Source organism: Tigriopus californicus, chromosome 7 (genome assembly GCF_007210705.1).
Source record: "Tigriopus californicus strain San Diego chromosome 7, Tcal_SD_v2.1, whole genome shotgun sequence".
In the NCBI taxonomy this organism is placed as follows: domain Eukaryota; kingdom Metazoa; phylum Arthropoda; class Copepoda; order Harpacticoida; family Harpacticidae; genus Tigriopus; species Tigriopus californicus.
In genome coordinates this window covers 4,523,474-4,544,886 of record NC_081446.1, presented here as the reverse complement: position 1 = coordinate 4,544,886, position 21,413 = coordinate 4,523,474, and the positions used below count along the sequence as shown (strand labels likewise).

The following is a 21,413-nucleotide window of genomic DNA, read 5'->3' as shown; positions in this document are numbered from 1 at the left end:
GCCAATTCCCGATCAGTTTGACAAGAGGACACTCTGTTCCAAATTCTCATTCATTCCTCGAGAAATGAGGAGAAATTTTAAATCCTGAAATCGTGACTCAAAATCTTTTTTGTGCGTCAATTACTGGGTCCTTCGTCAGCTATTGTATGCTGTATGGATTACTTATCAAAAATTAGATACAAAGGTGATCCACTTGAAACAATGACAAAATCCATATTCAAACACGCTCTTATCCCTCTCAAGATACGTCAATTTAGATCGAATCCCTCATGCTTTCCACTCTTAACTTAAGAGGGAAACAAAACCAAGTCTTCGAGCTACATAAATCCATCTCAAGAGTATGATGAGTGATAGTTCCATCATCACTTACCGGCGTTCTGAGGAATTACATCGGGAGAGTCCACCCGGGGAGTCCGACTGATATCCCCTATCAAGACCTCATCTTCCAAAGATTGATTGAAGGAAATGTGCGTGGTACTGCCCGCGGTCTTGGTGGCCAGAATGGTTCCACTCGTGGTGCACATGCTCGAAGCGCCATCTGTCGAGAGCGACGAGGCTCGACGTAACCGGTTGGAGGCCGATGTGGTGGAATTGTTGTTCGAGGTTCGATTTTTCATCACCAAAGCAATGATCACAGCCAGGAGTACAAGGAGAAGTACGATTGAGATTAGGACGCCAATTATAGGGAGGAGGCGCATCGGGTTATTCGATACTAATTCCGTGGTGGTGGCGGCCAATTGCTTTTCCGCTGCCTGGATTCAGTCAGAGAGAGATAACAGAGAAAGAGAGTGAAGAGGTTAACAGGGATGTACATACATCCGTACGTATGTCATAGAATTGGTACGAGTACGGACAGAGAATGAATGGAATTTGGGATGAGATTTAATACCTGGAGTGTGAAGGTCTCGAATAGGGTCTTGTCCGATCGGCCTTTAGAATTGGCCGCATAAATCTCGACAAAATATTCGGTTCCCGCACTCAAACCTCGGATGTGAAAGGCAGGCTTATTCGTGGTAATATTCAGGGTCATGGTTTTGGATCTCGCTTCGTAGACCTATGTAGAAGATAGAGAGCGTATACCATTTAATTATTGGATCCAGAATTTGGGAACAAAAGCTAGGGAAAGCCCTAGCAGTGGAAGGGGGATTTTCTGGTGTGCGTTTTGGTCGGCCTTTCCGCAAAAGAAAATTCAATTCACAGATAGGGAAATAAATATTTATGACCACAAAGTTTCTCAGCTTGACATTCATCTTCTGCTAGCATATCATCACTGGTGACATTTGGTCCGCTTGGAGGAAAGTAGTCAGATATTGAAAATTCGAGCAGCTCGCCTCCATTTCTTCCTCAGCCAGTTGTGCACAACCAGCCAACCAACCGAGTAACAAACCAACAAACGACACTCACTCACACATCCAAATTTGCCAATACCAAGATGGGGAGACGGAAATTCCAAGTTCAACAACGGAACTTGTCTTTTTCCGGAGCGGCTACCTCTTTTTTTCGTCTTTTCTTCTCAAGGGAGATGCTCACCAACGATATCGGAAATTGGAAATTCCTTAAATGAAACAAATGGCCCAGAGAACTCAATTGGAACAGGTGGCCACTCACCACCCGACCAACGGGAAATGTAATTTTAGGTTTTGAATTGTGTTCAACCAAATGTATTGGGCGGTTTACAAACAATAACAACGACTTGAGTTGCAAGGCTAAAATTGACATTTCAAAGAGCCTCGATTATTTGTAATTCTCGGTAAATCCTTAATGAAGCAAAATTTAATTGAAATAATATTTTTTTGTCGCTCAAAAAGTTTTCTAAAACGAGATTACAAAATCTGGGAGATAAAATTGATCATAAACCAAGTGAAGATAGATGATTCTCATTACATGAACTCGAGTGGAATAAGTAGTTCAAATATAAACAGTGCTTAATGAGAATTAAAATAAGCCAATCTTACGGCTACGAAATCACATTTATTAAGCTTTTTTAAATTTCGAGCCATCATTCCTGATTACACTGGAAAGGCCAAAGAAGCTTCGGAACATCTCCTTCATAGCGCTCTTTAATTGACCAGAAAATAATTCCCGGAAAGTATTTGATGTAGATGAACATGAGCTCATGATTTGTGAAAGGCGCTTATAGAGTACATTCCAACGAAAACGGTGGTCGGGAAATGCTCTTTTTCTTTGAGTACAACCCATCCTCAAGGGAACAGATCCACGAGGTGATTTGAAACCTGATATTTACCTCCAAAATGAAGCTCTGTTCCAGGCCCACACTGAATCCAGCCTGGCAGACGATAGTTAGGGACTCATAAGTTTGGTTCAGAGTCGTGCAATTCTTGAGCTTTTCAGGTTTTCCTAGAATGAAGATAGAGAGAAAAGGAATTGAGAAGGAGCATGGCACATTCTGCCCTACACTGCCTACAATGCTGACTTAAACCATCCACCACATGGCCTGTCCTCACTCTGCACACACATACGGTGGGCTCACTATTGGGAACTCCCCTACGAGTGCTTCAATGCTTTCTCAGGTGATTCTGGAGGAAAATAGGGAAAGAGAAAAAAAGGGGCCTTTGGTCGGAGGATCAAGGCTAAATTGATATGAAGCACCAATTCCAGTGAGATTTCAGCTGGGATGAATAGGTTCGTTCTGAATAACAATGAGTCCAAGAGCGTGCCCTTGAGGGTCAACCAGCTCATAGGCAGAGAGAGCACTATGGGAAATACATTTATTAAATAGCTGTCACTCTCAATTACGTGTTTGGACTCGCGAAAGCGAGAGCGACACATCAGGCAATGAACATTGGAGCCAGATGAACCATGTGGTTACTGGGACTGAACGGGCAGGCAACCTTGAGTCTTCCATCGAGAACCACATGTTGCATTTATTGAACTCAAACCATGGAAGACAATCTCCCCGTTCCTTGAGGCCAATGCAAACACCCCGACCAAGCAAAGAATAAAATGGAGAGCAAGCTCAAGTTTCATCAGTCAATACGCCAGGGTCGATTGTTGCAAGACTGGAACCGAGTGTAAGCCTACCTAATCTCGTTTTAGTCCAAACAAAGAAAAAAGAGAGCCAAGAGAAGGCCGAAATGGACAAGCCTTCAAAATAACATTTACGAGAAAAGTTTTTGGCGTTGTTAATTTCGTTAAGCCATGACCAAGGCTGAGCGGGCGCAAAAGGCTCCGATTGAAACTTTTTTTCTAATCTTACGTTGGCTGGCGTTTTGGGGGCTCTAGGGGGACGAAACTGGAAACTGGGGTTGGGTGAGGGGAAAAAGTCCCTTTGATAACCAAACTCAGGCTCGAACTCTTCTTTCATCCTTGGTTGGTTGTGTTTTAGGCCAGGATAATTAACTCACCCGCGGGAACGATGTGATATACACACGGGTTATCCACTGTCTCTCCAACCTCGTTCTTTGCCAAGCACATGATGGTTCCAAAGTCCATTTGGGTCTGTGCCGTGTAGGTGAGAAGGCTCTGAAGGCCATGCTCGGAGAATTGGGCCCTCGGGATATCCACTCGATCGCTCGAGGTGTTCAAAGTCCATCGGAACTCAATATCAGTCCTTGGATTGGCATCCATTAGACATGACAGTTCGATTCTCTCTTGGAGAGAGGCACTAATCACCATGGCCTCTGGAACACCCACACCTTGGGAAGAGAGTGACGAGGACAACGGGGAAGAACCACGAGGAGATGATGATAATGAGGAGGATTCGGATGATCCGAAGGGCGAGGCACGGTTGCCATTCCGAAAGCAAGATGGGATGGCTATGAAAAGACAGAAGGAGAAGAAAAAAACGGTTTATACAGGGTGGTACGTACGAGAACGAGTACATACATGAGCCAAGTATGATAAGACCCCACTTCTCGTGCTCTGGCTTGAAATGCAGTCTAGATTCGGATCCGACATACACTTCGCATACAATGTATACGTAAGTCCCAGAGTACAGTAGCACTTTCAGTGGATGTGTGTACAGTCAAGATGTAGTGGTCATAAATCATGGGAATGTATCTGTGGAAAGCTCCTTCCTTCTCTTAAAGTGACTGTGAGTGAGTGCAAATCGAGAGGCTCGTTTTCAACGATACGCCTTGGATGGAAAAGAAGCCCAGCTCTCTTTTATTCTTGGGTGCGTTTGCCGTCTCATTTTCATAATTCAGGGAAAAGAACAATGTTGAATGGAATTTTGCTCCGTGTTGAATGGAATTCCACTCCATTATTATTGTGTCACCAGCACCTCCGACCGAGTGCCTACCAAAGAGTTTTCCCCCTGAGTAGGTTGTGCCATTAGCTGTGCAAACGCTTTGAATTCCGCCCAATTTCCGACTTCCGACTCATCTCGCTGGGCATACAATGAAATTACTCTGGAAACTGGGAACGAAGGGGCGTATTTCAGATCTCGAGGGCCAATTAATTTTCTCGTTGAAAAGATAAGACCCATGCATCAAGGAAAACTACGGACTCAAGCACTTGCCTTTGATCGCCCTTACTGAAGAGCCTTCATAGAGGGACACTCAAAGGGGACCAATACTGTACTACCCTAAACGAAGAGGCTTTTTTAAACTCTAAAAGCCTTGATATACTGTTTTTGAGTAAGTGAGAATGAATCATTTGCGTGATCAAAGTGGGGGCCGGATAAAATAAACATAGAAACTCAATTTTATTTCAATTTTAGTTCCCGTCTTCAAGGCCAAGTTGGGCCACCGCATGTGCCTCCAATAATGCAAAGAAAACTTCTGTATTGGATACAAACTTTTTCTTTCGGTAGAGAGGAGGGTTACAAAAGTTAGCAGGATTCTTGCGGTGTGGTTGCAATAAATATGAAAATCAATTGAAACCTTGGTAACTTTGCCTCAAAAAGCTCAACTCAAACAATCTTAAAGGGATCATACGAAAACGTTGGAAGCAAAAAAAACCGTTGCAACGTTGATATCCTTTGGTAATGTCTGTCATTCATTGAGTTGGGGCTCAAGGTCATCTTTCATGGAGTCCCAAGTCAACTTTATCTCAAGTCACGAATGTCGTTTTCGATGAAATGATAATAAATTGTCGACGCTTGTCTTTTAGGCCTCTGAAGGGACGGCGTAAGCTCAACATGGTTATTTAAAGAGGCAGTGAAAGATGAGCTCTAAACAAACAAAATCCGAGGACATTATCTAAAGACAGTTTAGGACAGACTTGCCTTGTTCTCCAGATCCTTCCCCCGGCCTTTTTTCCTCCTTAAGGGGTAATCGCAGCCTTGATTGGCTTTGAGGATGCACTACCAACATAGACCGTTTTGTTTTCTTGGCACTCTCCTCGTCATCATGAGACGAAAATCTCCATCGAGAACTAGATCCAAAATGGCTTTTCCAAGGTCCTTGGAACCAACGTCCCTTCGACGATAGGAAGAGGGGGAGAAAACTAGGTGCTCATTAGCATCCTTGGGCCGATTTAGAACGAGAAAGAGGGAACAAAAAGTTTGGAAGAAGAAAAAAAAGTTGCTTCCGTTGTGAAGGAACGAGGCCTCTTGTTGCCATCAAACTTAATGGTACCCAAGCCTTCAGCAGCCGCACCGCATTTGAGGCATTAACGGATTACCAAAGAAAACGCGTCGGTCTTCTCGCCAAATTTAGCGATACCACTCGCCAGGGTGTCGTAGGTAATTTCAGGGGTCAATGCGAAACCAAAGCAAAAGAAGCGAAACGGAAATTCTGCCCAGTCCTTGGCAAGTGCAATCGTCCTTAAGCGGCAAGTGTGATTTCTCTCTTGGGAGCATACTTGCATTCAGGGAAAAAGCTGGGCAAAAAAGCCATTGCTGCAGCATGAGGCCAAACCGAAGAAAGAAGCCAATTGGCAATTCAACTTACTGCACGTATCACCAACGCACTGAAACCATGAGATTCATAAATGAGGCGGCATGGGCACGTTTTGTTGTGGAACAACACGCATGAGCTTGAATTCCTCTGTAGTGGTTTCACCGACAATGAGGTCCGGAAACAATAAGTCGAGATCAGCAGAACCTCGAAGCGCCAAGAAATTCAGCATAGCCGATCTGCAGTCAGCCGTTTGTTTCCATATTCTCAGGCTCGAGCTCATTTTGAGGCCCAAAACCATAACAGAATGTTAATGCCCGGCCATTAGCTCACTTAGAAGTCTGTCTGAGTGCACTTTGAACCTATATAAAATCTCCTTACATTCTCCCAAAAAAGGACAGATCAGGGATGTGTTTTTGAGGTCAGTTGATCTTTTTTCATCCCATTTTCCAACGTCGAATTGGAGATCAGAGGCATGTTTTTCTCCGCCTAATAAAGTTGGCCAATACCAGGATGGTACGTGATCGATGTTGGTGCTCATTTGAATATGGCCCAGACTGGTCTACGATCCATTGAGTGGAACAGTACGACCAACTGACATCTGGTACCAATATGCTGTCACTGTTTCGGCAACCTCTTTGCATAAGGTACTTTCCGGGTGGTCAACTCGGTGCAATGTGTTCCCATCGAGGGAACGCATTTAATTGTTATACCCCCACCACGATGGATAAGATCCCTCCCTTCTCGTGTCTTAAACTGCATATTCCATCTTTGCATGAGAAAGAATCTGTTAATGCCTTGCCTCCCCCTTGTCACCCTCTCAACAAAGATCTCAGAGCTACCAAAGGTCCCTGGGGTTGTCGGTCCACAGATAAGATGGAACCTTCCTGATTGGATTCTATTGTCGGCCGAATGCACCAGGCATGGCCAAAACGCATACTAGGGTTGATGGGCTGGATGCTTGGTTGGATGGATGGTTGGACGCGTGCAGCAGCATTGACTTACATCGGACATCCAATTTGATAATGTTGGACTCTCCCTCCCCTAAGGAATTGGAGGCCTGACACTGGTAGGTTCCCCCATGGTAGGATTGAATCTTTTTCAGCGTGATTTGGTCCACTCTCAGTCCTCGACTGAGCAGCCTACCATCAACAGCTGTGGCGATGGTGGTGGGCACAGTAGTGGTGGTAGTGGCAGCAGCAGCAGCAGCAGCATCGGTGGCGATGGGTGATTTCGATTTTGGATCCATTAGGACGCCCTGCAAATGAAAGTAGATTAGGCTAATGATGTCATTCAGATGGATCAGTGTAGGATTGGTGTTCTCTCTGATTTTTTACTCGACAGCTTCATTGCCTTTATGACTGAAGAAAGTCGGACATGGATGGATGATTATATGTTGTGTGGCATATCTGGTGGTCGTATTAGGAGTTCTAGAGCACTGCTTAATGAAGTACCCCCGATGTCATGGTAGTGGTTGAAGCTGTTCTTGACAACTATTGGATCTAGCTGGCTTGGTCCATGTGAGCTGGAGCCCCTTGGAATGGCTGCTCATGGGTTCATTAGTATGAAAATGATATTGTTCCTTCCTTCGTCTTGGCCAGAAGACAAATATTATCGGAAGATCTCCTTGAATCATGATCCTGCTCTCAAAATACAACTACTGGAATGCAGTAAGTATGCATGTACGTATGTCTTGTGGACTTGCTCCCGAACGAGTACGTTGGTGCCAAATGGAAACCGGATTTTACGATCGATATCAACGGGGACTCCATATTTTGGCAAGCGGAAGTCTTCAATAAAATATTGTAGGGAACTTTGGCAACCCACTAATCTTGGAATAACAAAGGGTAGGAGGAAGAGAAAACACTTCTCTTTGGATTTGCCAAGAATTCGGCTCAAATGCCGTGAAGTGCACTCTGAGATCTTTTAATACCTTACTATCATACCGCGTGCTCTGGTTCAGTTTACACTTCGACGGATGGGTGTTATAGAATATTCCGCTTTTGCCCGACGCCTTGGCCGTACAGCAGCCGCGTGCTCTGGTTCAGTTTACACTTCGACGGATGGGTGTTATAGAATATTCCGCTTTTGCCCGAGCAAAGTCGTCCCCTAGACTCCCTTGAGAGAGGCTCAATGTCGACCGTGCCCACATACTGTATTGGAAAAGCGAGCACCTCTCTAAATTTATTCTCATTGGGCCAGTTCAACTCAATAGAGTTAAATAAGGGCAGAGCGACTACATACCTCGAACACAAGAGAACCGGGAAATAAAAGTTTGTCCACGAGGTCATTTTGTTTCAGGCCATTAAACGTCTGTTGACAAGTGCAACAAATTTACATCATGTCTCATCTCGTTGAGACTTCCTTTTGGGCGGCAAGCGGAAACACTTTAAAAGGAACATTACATTTTCCACATTGGAAATCCATCCAAAGGACCTGGTACCCATGATTAGAAAAATGGAGCATGCGAAGCCACTCAATGTATGTGGCATTTCATCATTATGAGCCAACTCAATGGTGAGGATCCGTGAAGATTTACTTCTAATGATGTCCACCGGACCCAGTTCTTGTCCCTCAATGAAGTTTGGAGAAAGCTGTCCCCGACCCAGTAACAACAACAATTATTGTTCCCTCTCGAAAAACGGGGGAAATTGGACACGAGGGAATCGCTCTCTCTCGCACTACTACCACCACCACCACTACAGTTACTGGGTAATATACTGTAGCGGACAAGTTGGCAGCCAAGCTAAAGTAGAAAAAATCTCGTGAATTTGTTACCCCCACAAATTGCCACATTTTCGGATGTTTCAGCCTCAAAATGTACTCGACTTTTGCTCAAATTGATTAGCCACAGTCACAACATTTCATCAGGTCTGTGAAGATGGCATGTGACACAAAAAGTCATGCATACTCGTTCAAAAGCTCAACTTGGAACAAACTCCGCGGTTTTCTGTCGTCAGTGAACGTGTCGCCGGTTTTCTGAAGTTAACCTCAGCGAGTGTCTAGTCAAAGCTACTAAGGCACCCAACTCATCTGTCTTCTCCTTTTGGAACTGTCAGACGCGTAATGCATTCGCTTAAATCCCATAGAGCTGGATACCGCCCACTCATTCTATACCGCCGATGGCACCATCCATATTGCGGTGTCTCTGTTTGGTGTATGTATTCATACGGGAGGGACCAGTGCATTAGGGTCTGCTCTATGTACAGTACTAGGGCATATGCACAACAAGGGGGTTTCAAATGGACGATGTCTGACAGGGGTTTGTGCCCAGGTATGAGGGTCTTGTCAGACGGGATAATTGGACCCAATGATGAGCCCTAATGAGTGTCATCAGTCAAAGCTCTGCGGAGTTAACAATTCCTACCATTTTACTCCATGGTACAAAAGTTGAAGCCTGTTTATTCAGTCGAGAAAGCGTATTTCCGTCCGGACCACGAATGACTGTTGGCCTAATGCATCTTACTCGGCACTACTCACTTTGAAAGGCCATGATTGACCGTGCGTACGTTCTTGCTTAGAACTTCTAAAGCAGTTCAGTACACGTGATTGGCTCAGCCTCAATCACAAAGAGACCCTCCAATTTTCATTCGTTAATATGGAGAACGATGGAGTGCATACATGCATGATATTATGGCTTCGACATTCGTTGTTCCACTTGGCCCTTGACATTGAGGCCAATCAACAATCAGCCTCTGACCTCAAGAGAAAACTCCCTTCCCTGAGGAGAATAGAAACCTTCGTTGTATTGGAATGCACTTGGATAGGAGCCATCACTTGGACGAGGAAGTGTCGGTCCGCTCGCATGTTCCCTTTTGTTCCAAGAGTGAAAGAGCATCATCGATGAACTGATGGAAAGTTTACCAAAAGAACACACTCCATTCACTTCCAAAAAGAAACGAAGAACTACACACACACACACCAAACCAGACAATGGTGAGGATAGTTATTGAAGGCCATTCAATTGTAACGATTGATTCCCTTACGACCAGCAATCCCTGGAACATATTCGAGAGCCGCTATCAAAGGACCATTAACATGCACTTCAGGGGCAATGATCCCGAATGGAGGTCGCTCTGGCTGGATCGCTCTACCAGCTATCTTTCAGGACCTTCAATGGCTCAAAAATTGGTCATTCAGTGGCAATCATATTCATAGCCGGGTATGGATGGATGTACTCGACTCAGCAGAAAAAATGAGCACAAGAATCCCAAGGCCGTTTGGAATAATGCTTAAGAATAGAAGAGCCTGTGGGGCCAACTATGGAATTCTGAGACCAATCACATTGCAAGGCAGCTCGTGTCTTAATGTGCCTGTCATGATTTTGTGCCGTCAAGGTGCAACAATGACCCAACATTCCTGGAACACTCCATTCCACGCTTGGTCATCTGTGGAACATGAAGATTAAAAAACATCCCGGATCTCATCTACACAAGGAGCGAAGACAACATTCACCCTAGCAATGGGCCTTAGATGAAGTTGGCAAAGCTAACCAAGAAACAGGTTGGGCTATTGGATCACGTCTATAAGAAATAGTCGAGTGGTTTTCGGAGACGTCAGTAACCCCAAAATCACAACACTTTCCTTGTCCAGACTCGAGTGGCCTTGACGCTGTTGGACGGTGTCCCAAGGACCATTAAGGTCGTCTGCTCCTATTTTGGACAGGGGATCCTTAAACACGTTGTTAACATCATCCACTACTCGTTGTCGGATATATCGCTTAAGGGCGAAAAGATGGGCTTTGGCCTTGTTCCATTCGTACGAGCGAACCCCCACTTCTTTTTCCTACCAAGCCAGTTCTGTTCCCTGTTCGTTTCTCCTTGAATCCTCCCCCCCCCCTCCGAAAGACCCTCCAAAGAGACAGTATCAGGTTGGCTCCAAAGACAAATGGCTTGGTTTTGAGACGGAAATGTATACGTACACTCATTCTAAAGTACCACAATGTCTGAAGTGGATGGTGACCACGATTTGTTCTCTTTTCCATCCGACTTCTGTACACTTTCATGTGCGAGTATTAGAATACATTCGCGAAGAAACACGACAGCCCATTCATCTTGGCAAGTCATTCATTGTAAGTGTAAGATTCTCAAATCGTTCTTAATCAAGTCAAGACGAATTTGACTTATTACACAGAACGTAGCGCGTACTGACGAGGTCCTCTTTCTGAGCTCTTGCTTAAAACGAGCGAGACTCGCCAGAGATTCAAAGCCTTTTTGGACCTTCAAGGTTGAGTCGACAAGTTGGAATATTTGAAGAGTCCAGATCAAAGGTTCTGCCAGAACTCTACCTATCTGCTTCTTTTTCTTCTGCTTCTAGCCTTCTCAATCTCTTTTTACCTCGCTAGTGCTACACTACATAAAGGCTGGATCGAGTTTTCCAAACCACATGTTCCTAGCCTCATCATTGAAGAGCGATCCCATTCTAGCTGCTCCCCTTTCCGCGCAAATATTTGCTCCATTTTTTCCTTGGATGAACGAACTGAGGTACGGCCGAAATTTCAGCCTTTTTTTCAAACTCTGAAACACGTTTGAAGAGAAGAATCAACACTCTTTCGAACTTCTAGACCACTTCAAGCCATTTGGAACAACGAAAGCACAGCCAATTGATTTGGACCTACTCTCTATTGAGCTCTCTAAGTGAAGTACTGCATATGAGTGTTTCTTGCAGAGGAGCCCCCCCCTCCCCACCATACCAATTGGCATTCCCTCCAACTAACAGGAACACTGGAGGTCAACCAAGTGGAATAAGATATTCGTGTGTGTGTGGAACTTGAGCCCATGTATTCCTCCATCCATCTCCTAAACATTCCTTTTGAAGTGGAAAATGAGATGTTTTCAAGGATTCTTGTACACGAGCGTAATTAAGAAAGAGTCCAGGGTATTTCGTTTCCGAGAACCGATTATTCGGTAAGACCGTTTATGGCTTTGAATGTGATCTTAGCCTGAAAGGCTCCAGAAAATTAGATTGCCCGTCATTTCCATGTTAGAGCCTTGGTTCCACGGAACATAACGCAAACAAGGCCAACATTCCAGGCTTGGAAAATGCAATGTTTACCTATTTAAGTATTCCACACACACACAAGATCATCAATAATTTCAAAGTCATCTCATTTATGGCACGCCGGAATTCCAGAAATGGAACAAACTGCCCGGAGAGTAACTTTCAAGACTTTTTGTGTCAGGGAGCAATAAAGTGGAAGGCCACAAAAACTCTCCATCCTCTATTCCCCAAATTCAGCCAATTCTTTGATTTCATGGGTTAGATTGTGGCCGCCACACCTTGCCCAATTTCATTTCAACACTTGAAAAATGTACAACAATTTCTTTTTATGCGTTCAAAAGAGAGCATTGACTTATGTTCTGTCAAAACGCTTTCCAGACTAAACTTCATCCGCAAAAGAGGCCGCAAAAGAATGGAATTGGGTCTGCGCATAACAATGAGAAGAGGTCAGCCTTGGCAATAAAAGGGTGCTAGCATAATTGATGATTGATGGTCAAATTCTTTCACATTTCTAATGATCGGATCGCGATCCTTGAATGATATTGTGACGATTGTGACACACATTTGGGGCTCGCTCTTTTCTGTCAGTGTCGCCATTCTCTCGTCGCTTTTTCGGACAGGTGTGAGTGGGGTAATAATTGAGTTTTTGCTCAAGGAGCAACGTCGGTGACGACTTCTTCTATACTTTCTGCGCATGATCCTTGTTCCACTTTAAATATTTCATTTTTCAAGCTTTCTCAAACGCTTTAAACACGTATCAATGGGAAATTGCCTCGTAAAGATGAAATCTTGAAAATGATCTGAATTGAGATTGGCCTACCTTGTACCTATCAGTTCGCCAAAGATGTCAGAGTCATCACGTGGGCAATGTGATTGTTACAGTGCCAAGTGCAAAATGTAAGGAGGCGGGCTGGGTGGCTTTTAAAGCCACAAAAACATGTGTGAGGAAAATAAACTCAATTTAGAAATGTCGCGTTGGTGCGCCCCACTCTAATTGTGTCAGAGAAAGACGAAAGCCAAACGCCAAAAGCCAAAAGCCTTTGACGTTCTATTAAGTGAAGCCACTCCATTGCATAGAAGGGGAAGGGAGGGAACACTGAAGGGGGGAGGGAGCCAACAGGGGTGGGAAGTGGGAAGTGGGAGGGGGGAGATTAGGGGGAGGGGGAAAGAGTCAAAGAAAATTAAAACCTCGCACTCCAGGAATGTTGCTCGGTCATTGTTCGCCACTCGAGGCTGTAATGGATGAAGGCTCAGTGTTTCGACACAATCGCCCGATTCATCCTGGAAACACGATTGTCATCTCCCTAGAGCTCGTGCGTGCCTTAAAGTAGACGTGGTATGCGGCAAAAACTGACTTGAGTTCACTGCGAACAGCCGATCTAACCCAATAGGCAAATATGTATGGTAAACCAATAGCGGATACCCACGATTGTTTGGAAAAGTTGAGACGAAATGAGCGCTGAACAAACAGGTGGCTTCCCGAAGTTGTTTGCTCAAGCCATTCGCATTGTTTCAAACCCAACAAAGCCTCAGCTACACCAAGTGATCCATTTTCTTGTTGGATTTTGCCCTTTTTTTTAGAGCGATGAGATTTGAAAGTCTTGAGTGAGAACTTTGAACGAGAGGAGTCTTTAACATTAAAATTACAGCTGGATTAAAGTTTCAGGATATTATTGCGCTGGGTTTCTTTTATGGATACGCAGTACAATATTGAATGAATCTGTCTGTTCAATAATGCAGACATTTCCATCTGAAAATTCCAATCCTGACATGTCCTGACAAGGCACAATTTTTCGTTCCCAGCTCATCAGAGTAAGTGCAAATACTACGAGAGCTAGGTGATTTTGGAAAATATTTTGCTCCAATTTTCATTTGCACCAGTGCCTAATCACCCGGTGTGTGGCCTTGGATTAATGAATCCGAGACGTACTTTAAATTGGCCCATTGGAGCTTGTTCCAATATTTGGATCGCTTCCGTGCTTCGTTTTATCTGATGAAAACGATCCTTGACAAACATTGATTGGAAAGGATTTTGTGTGGAAATCCGTAATCAAAGGGTTTATTGCTCGGTTTTTGACATGGTGAAGTTCCACAATGGAATTCTGTCACAACTTTTAGTTTGGAATGAAAAAAGAGCCCCCCCAAACAACCAGTTCATTGAAGAGTTGGATTCGTGGAGGTAGAAGTGTGTTCCCTGGAATGAACTGCATTTCAGTCATGCTAATCGACCCCTAAGTGAGTTGTGCATAATGGTCAAATGGAAAGAATTGATGGAAAAACTTTTGGCAGAAATGCACTCGAGCACGAGAAAACCATTCGTTCTGCAGAACTTCACGATTTCAAAGATCGAAATTTCAAAACTACAGAAAGCTAGTTTCTTTTTCACTGGAACTGGGAAGTAATCTAGTTCTTCTTCTGAAACCTCGACTCAATTCAAGATTCATGAATCCTTAACCGTGTTTGTTCTGCTTCCACAGAATTGGACTCTAACACGGACATAACAATTCCATTTAATGACATTTTTATGGGCCTATGAGCATATTGAATGTAATAGGAGGGGCGGAGGAGGGCCCCTACCGGCACCTAACTGTAACCAACGTTCTACTTTCATTGGCTAAGTATTTTATGAGCACCAAACTGTTCCAATTTATTGGTAATTTGTCGGATGTTTCTCCCTCAGAGGAGGAGGCGCCCTCTCTTTCTCTCTCTCTCTGTGTCTTTCTCTCTGAGAATGTACAGTACGTGTACATTCTGCTCAGCCAATGTGAGAGTGGTTGGAATGGGTTGCCCATAAATACGCCAAGTTGCTCCCCGATGACCCTCGCCTTGGTTGTAGGGTGTTTCCTCCCAAAGGAACACATTCACCCATATGGTAGCCTTCCATTACCCAATCAAAGTTGGAAGCAACTTGCCACCGACTTCAAATCTGGTACCAACCACCAACCACCAATCTTAATGAATGATTCATGGAACAAGTCGACGGCGCCTTACTACACTTCTCGCAATTGCTACACGTAAACTTGTTCCACAAGATTGTTCCTCGAGTTCCAAGGTGAGAGATCCTCGTAATTGGCCAAGATCGAGCCCAATCCTCTCTAGAAGATCCCGGGAAACTTGTTCTTGCCAAGGTCGATCCCGACTGGATTTACATGGCATTAGGTGCTGCGCGCTGAAGGCTTGACATTGGTGGGCGAAGCAGCAGACCTTGTTGTCTGGATCAAACGAGGTCACATCCATAACAGTTGCAACATGTACGTATACGATTAACAACAACATCAGGAACGACAGCAACACCCCATTTGTAGATCCAACATGGCACCAAGCATGATGGGTCCAACAGACCGTACAACCATGCATGACATTCTCCGGAGATCCTGTCAGATTTCGGCTCCTAATGCCGCCGTTCATATACATATCTCCATATTGATGCCTCGAAATCATAAGCAACGTTTTATGGGTAATCCAAAAAAACGGCCCTTTTGACGATAATTGCAAGGAAAAACTTACATCATGAAACCACTGGATAGTAGTAGCTCTGGGATTGGCTTCCACCAGACACTTTAGCCTGATGGTTTCACCCTCTTGAATCTGGACCAGATTCCCATCCTTGGCAATCTCCAAAGTAGCCTCGGGGCCTCTTTGGACCGTGTTGTCCTTGGAATCTGGGAAATTCTTCAAAGACGGAATGGCCAAGAATGCCGAGCTCACCAAAAGGGACACATTGGGCGGATCTGTGGGACACGAAAAGAAAACTCGAGGATTAATAAAGCGGTTCCATATTGGATAAGCCACCTACTAGCTGAGCTATAGCCAGGCCACCTTCATTTGTGGAGAAGGAGGCGGGTGGCAATGGAAGTGATTTCATATGAGCCTTGGCAGGACACGATAGCGACATCTAAATGGGGCTTTTGTTTTCGTGGCACACATTTTGGGTGGGTCGGGTAAATGGGGATTTTGTTTTATATCTCTCTCTTACTTCTTGTTCCCCCTTTTCTTCAAGTGGAACACGAGAGGAGCTACGAAGGAACCTGGAAACGACATCGCGGCCAACAATGGGAAACAAAACTGTCTTGGCGCTCTCAAGGTTATTTAGGATGAAGCAAAGACAGAGCGACCGAGAGAGAAAGAAAGAGAGAGAGAGAGCTGTCTCGTTTACAATTCTTAGCAGCCCTCGCCAACCCAATCCAAGATCCAGGGCCAAGACCAATTTGATTTTGAGCGAGAGGCATCCTCTGTCAGGCATTTGGCCTTGGTCGGTTAATTAATAAGCTCATTCATTGGCTATGCCACAAAACGTGGCCCTACAATGTACGAGTTCTTTCCGTAATGCGCTTCTAGACTGGTGTGCTCCATCCTTGTCGATTTGTTAATCTGTGGAGCATGGGATCGCTTGACAGACCATTGATAAGTTGTATTAATCGAAGAACTGAGGCTTTGCCTCATCAGAAACATTAGAAAACAGGCACATTGAACTCGCACAAACGTCTGGCCAAAAGGCATGATGCTTCAGTACCAAAGAGGAACAACAAGCCTGGAAACTCTGGAACAATTACTAAAAGACTCTTGAAAGAATGTCTCGAGGCTGAAACTGGAAAAAGTGTTAGATTTATGAAACACTCTCGCCAGTTCTGGAGATCCAACGTAACGAAGGAAGTTTTTCAAGTAAGAATAAAGCCCATAAATAAACCCGAAACCCAACAGATCTGTAAAAAGTTCACCCAGGCGTGAAATGAATGATCCTCGGAATTCACGTCTTTGTTCTTCCTCAAAAGCGGATCTGTTGTAGTTTATATTGCATAGGTAGAGAACAAGTAGCATAGGAACCTGCTCAACTGTCGACTATTTCTTGCACTCTAATGGTCAGAACAAAACGTAAAGCGCCAAGGAGGAGAACGAGTTTTCCCAAGGAAATAATTAAATTTGCCCGGATCCACCATACAGATTTGCTCAAAAGGAACTAACAAATGAAATGTAAGACTAGTCTTGGATGAGGGAACAAAAAGTAACTTCCTTGACTTGGGCTTTTTTCCTCTTCTTCTCGGACGTTCTCTAGAGACGCGAGGAAAGACAGAAAAAGATAACGGAGGCTCGGCGGTGGCAAAGAGGAAAAGAAAGAAATAGGGAAGGAAGTAGGAAGTGCTACGCGCTAACCTGGAAGTGAAGGTTGTGGGAGGGTGAGTAAAAAGAGGAACAGCAAACTTGAAGACCTTATTGCTTTTTGCACCAATGTGAGTGAGTCAGGACTTCAAGACTTTTTGGGCGAAAACGGGAAGCACCTGTTTTTTTCATAATTGATTACAGGCGATGGGCGGCTCAAAAATCGCTTTGATGGGTTTGAAGCGCTGAACGGGGAGTAGTTCTTCAGGTCTCTCCAATTTCCCGTCCAATGATTTAAGAGGTCCTTGGAAAGGATGGGTCCCGAAAAGGAACAAGGGGTTGTTTTTGCCTCACTTGTCAGGACTTTACCTCAACTGAGGCTTTATGAAGATGTCATGGGTAAATTGTGAGATCTCTGCTCTCTCTGCGATGTAGGGGCCCAATGACAAGGCAAAAAGTACAAATAAGTGTCTCAGCATTCTCAGTAGTGAAATACCAAGGCGGCAAATTTTGCAATTGGCTTGGCTTGTAGAAGAAAAAAACGGACCGGCCATTTATTTCTTTTTCACTTTAAAAAGATCATAAAAAGTTTTTGAAAAACTACAAGTAATTCACGGTAACTACCGTATATAGAATGTGGAAGAGCAAAACGAAAAATTGTACGTTGGGGGCTTCTTCATTACATTTACGTAAGGCGCAAGTAATTGCCTTTTCACAGTTGAAATGGGCAAACCTATAATTAATCCTGAGTTCAAGGTACTATTATAGTGATATAATATATATGATATAGTATAGTTGACAATTCATGCGACATCCGTAGGGTTTGCTAATAGACAAGAGAACACGAGTTTGAACTAAATTTGATTGCTAATTTCGGAGTCTCAATTCTAGTTTGAGCTCTATCCATTTGATTTAGGATGCTCTAAGGCTTCACCTAAAGTCCTTTATAAATGCACTAATACCAGCCTCTCAAAACACAAATTTGATCTCAGCCTTTGGTTTGCTAATCCTTGACACTAATTTGGAAGAGAAATGTTTGGGGTTGGATCAGCTTTTACCTTCAAGGGATGCAGAGAGCCATCTTGTATGACAACGGTAGCGTGGCACATAGCACCTCGTACTTCATTTAATCTCAATACTTATGCTCCTCCTTGGAGCACTCAACATAAATGCCGATCATCCTGTACAGCAATGTTCTTCTCTAACACCTTATAACATACACTTTATATGATAGTATTCGAAATCGCACGAATGCCGAGCTCCCTTGGGGTCCCAAGGTCACCTAGGGAATGCGGTCGTGCCACGGAAACGTATGCGGTGAGCTAAATTTGATCAGGCATAAGTCTTCCAGGAACTCGGAAGCTGGGGTGTATTACCAAATACCAAAGTGGTCGAAGGAGAAAAGCCAGACTGAAAGCTCAAATTTTACTCTCAACTAGTATGAGATGGAAGAGCGAGAGAGAAAGATGAGTTAGTGGGCTGGAGGAGATGTCAAAAGTTGACACTCGCATTCCATTCGCGAAGCATTCTCTTCACTCAAAAGCACATAAATACACCCATCCATCCACCCTCCTACCTATCCCACTAACCTCCCAACCCTTTTTGCTATTTGTCATTTGTCATAACTCCCTGAGGGATTCGCCTGCAGGCTTCTCTGGACATTGGAACGAAAAGAGTCTTGCGATAGCTTTTCAGAAACTAGGGCATTTGTGCCAAAGGTGAACAAGGAGCATCTCGCATAAATGCTTTGTTTCGTGTTCCACGAAAGATCCTGAAGATATTAATGTGACATGAGTACGAACAGGATACTCACAATGCACTTGAACTCTCCATTGGTCTTCCACAGCATTGTTGGGTAAATGCATATTTTCGGCTCGACATGACAAGAACTTGCCTTGATCCTCTCGGGAAGGAATGAAGATCACCGTGGTTGTGGTCACGTTGCCCATGGGGTTCATCTGGAAGTTATATGTATTTAGATGTACTGGTCTTGTTTTCCGGGTCCATTGGAGCCAATATCCGGCAGCGAAGAGCCAGAGTCATTGTGAGGAAGAAAATTATGAGCGCCAACACATGCAGTGTACATTGGCATTTGTGCTGACAACTAGAGTGTGTTTCAAGAGCTCTTAAAACTATTGATGACAGCCGTAGACATCATCAATAAGGAATTAGTTGCACTCTTTTTCTGAAGTTCAGCCTAACTCTGGTGAATTTCTTTTTCAATTTGCTCCCATGAGAGGGACGAGAATGGGCCTCTACATCATTTCTGCCAAAAACGATAGTGGTTCTCTCTTATTGACATTTCAAGATGAACGACTCTCCCTACTGCCATACTATACGTGAACGTACATTGTACCTGAGGTTGAGGTACCGCGTTCTTTTTCGAGGGTAAATGTTGCGGAAGTTAGCTCATTCTTTAGGCCCTGCGAGAATTCCTCTCGAGCACATCGAGTCATTTGGGAGGAGGAATGAGAGCGAGCAAACAGGTCTCGTGAGTTGAGCAACAGTGGCAACCTTGCCACTACTTGATTAGTAAGCCTAACAGGCAAAACTTTGGCCAATGCACCCTAACAACATCAACATACCCAAGTACCTCAACAACAACGACCACGAGAGCACTTCCTTCTCTCATGAGCACATTCTGTTCACGTCCCAAACAAGGGACACGTTAATGACCATCTCCAAAGTTAGGGACCTTTTAGCGTATTGACACGCATATAAATTTGTTCCACTCCTCTGCCTCCTTATTGAATAAACTGTACTAAGCTACCTAGAAAACACGATTCACCTTATAATTGACCTCTCGGAGCTGGCTGGAGCCCACGAATATCGAGGTCATGGCCGGGGGTCTCGAACCCAGGACCTGACAACTCACGTTGTACGCTTGACCAGCCACAAAGGAATCCCACTCATGGACGATTTTGGCACGGACCGGTGGGACTGAAATAGAAAAATGGGAACATGTCATTAGTTCGCAAGCCAGGAATGTCTGAAAAATCTGCGACCTTGAAGAAGACCAGGGTGAACTTTCAGTAACGTGTGATTAATGATGGTTCATTCCATTTTTTTCGCGAGCAGAGATGTTCCTGGCCGGCTTGATGAATTCTTTTCTTCTTTCTCGGGGCTTGAGAATGGCCGATGGCCCCACGCTCTTGGGAGCATCTCTCTCTATTGAGATTATCTGCAGATTTTCCTTCTCCCAGCAGCTGGCCCTAAAGGCTGATCGACGCCACCAACTGGTTTCTTTGACCAAAAATCTCTAGGGGGACGGGAACCAGGAGCCACGAGGCGACCTTTGATCGATGATTGAGCAAATTACGAAGGAAAGATGCATCTTATTTCAATGTAACAGCAAAGCACGGGAGGGGGCCCTAATATCATGAATCTAGAGGATTGAGTCCGAGTGAAAGAACGAGCCTCGATTTTAAAGAGGAGGAAAGGGTGCTCGTTGTTTTTACTCTCCCAATTCAAGTTCAATACGTACTAATTCAAGAGAGGATTGGAGAATGGAAAATATTTTCTGTCTAATCGAAGGAAATCCGTGTTGGAGGATGGCGCTCAGGCCAGGCGTTCCAATTTGGTGCCCGACGAGGCTGTGCCCAAAATGGGGGAAATGATTGTCTTGTGCAGGTTTTATGAAGCCTCATAGAAAACGAAGCGCAGGGAAAAGTGCACCCCAACGACCTGGATCAAGAAGGGAAATCATTTCAAATTGATGATGGCTTGATGCGTTTTTCACACATCCCAGGCATGACGGATTTTGAAGCCAGGGCTTATCCCTTGAAATTCAATCTGCGTCGCGCAAATCATTATTGTCAGTGGTACCAAAGTTGGCGGTCCATATTGTTTGCTGGTCTTTGTTTCGCTGTTCCTTTTAAACAAACGCGGAAGTCATTCAAAGTTTTAGCTTTCAAAGACATTCACTCTTGTCTCCGCCTTATGCTAGGAAAGAGGACGTCGTCTTTTTGATAATCTCTTCCGACACTTCTGTACGAAAGCCACGATAGTTGTCATTGGAACGAAACCGAGAAAACAGTTTTTGGTTGGACCACTTATTTGGTGGTAGCTTCTCAATAGTCACGACACTGCAGATACCATAGTCCGACGACTCCTTCCTCAGCTCTGAACGCCAGAGCTCTATCAACCTTGAACGGGGATCAGGATACGGAATCTCGGACAGTTTTTGCTAATAACATGGCATAGCCGAGGAACGTGTCCAAAACACAATACAGGATAGCAACTTTTCTGAGCCAAAACTAGTGGCTAGGTAGGACAGCTAATCCCAGAGAAAGGATGAGTAATGCTCAATCTGTCTCCAGGTTTGCCTCTCTACCTAGGTACAGGAGCTCGGGTTCCATTGTTTTCCAAGTTTGCGGGGAAGATTTCTGGGAATTCTTGCCTGCTGAACTGAAGGTTGGGGCTCTTTGGACTTCTGCACAAGGGGAACAGGGCAGGATATGCCGCGATAGTAACAAAAGATCCCTCACAACGACCACGGACTGAGGAAGGCCATAC

At 44.5% G+C, this 21,413-nt stretch overlaps 1 protein-coding gene across 1 annotated transcript in view; it reads right to left on the bottom strand.

Moving 5' to 3' along the window:
• The window catches only part of LOC131883706 (uncharacterized), a 53,757-nt gene that overhangs the window by 9,898 nt on the left and 22,446 nt on the right, over positions 1–21,413 (bottom strand). The window contains exons 5-12 of the mRNA XM_059231227.1: positions 19,687–19,838; positions 18,712–18,856; positions 15,309–15,532; positions 6,807–7,059; positions 3,366–3,776; positions 2,246–2,358; positions 890–1,054; positions 371–752 (exon numbers count right to left, since the gene is read on the bottom strand). Of these exons, the coding sequence (XP_059087210.1) occupies positions 371–752; positions 890–1,054; positions 2,246–2,358; positions 3,366–3,776; positions 6,807–7,059; positions 15,309–15,532; positions 18,712–18,856; positions 19,687–19,838 (1,845 nt within the window). The remainder of the gene's footprint in view (positions 1–370; positions 753–889; positions 1,055–2,245; positions 2,359–3,365; positions 3,777–6,806; positions 7,060–15,308; positions 15,533–18,711; positions 18,857–19,686; positions 19,839–21,413) is intronic.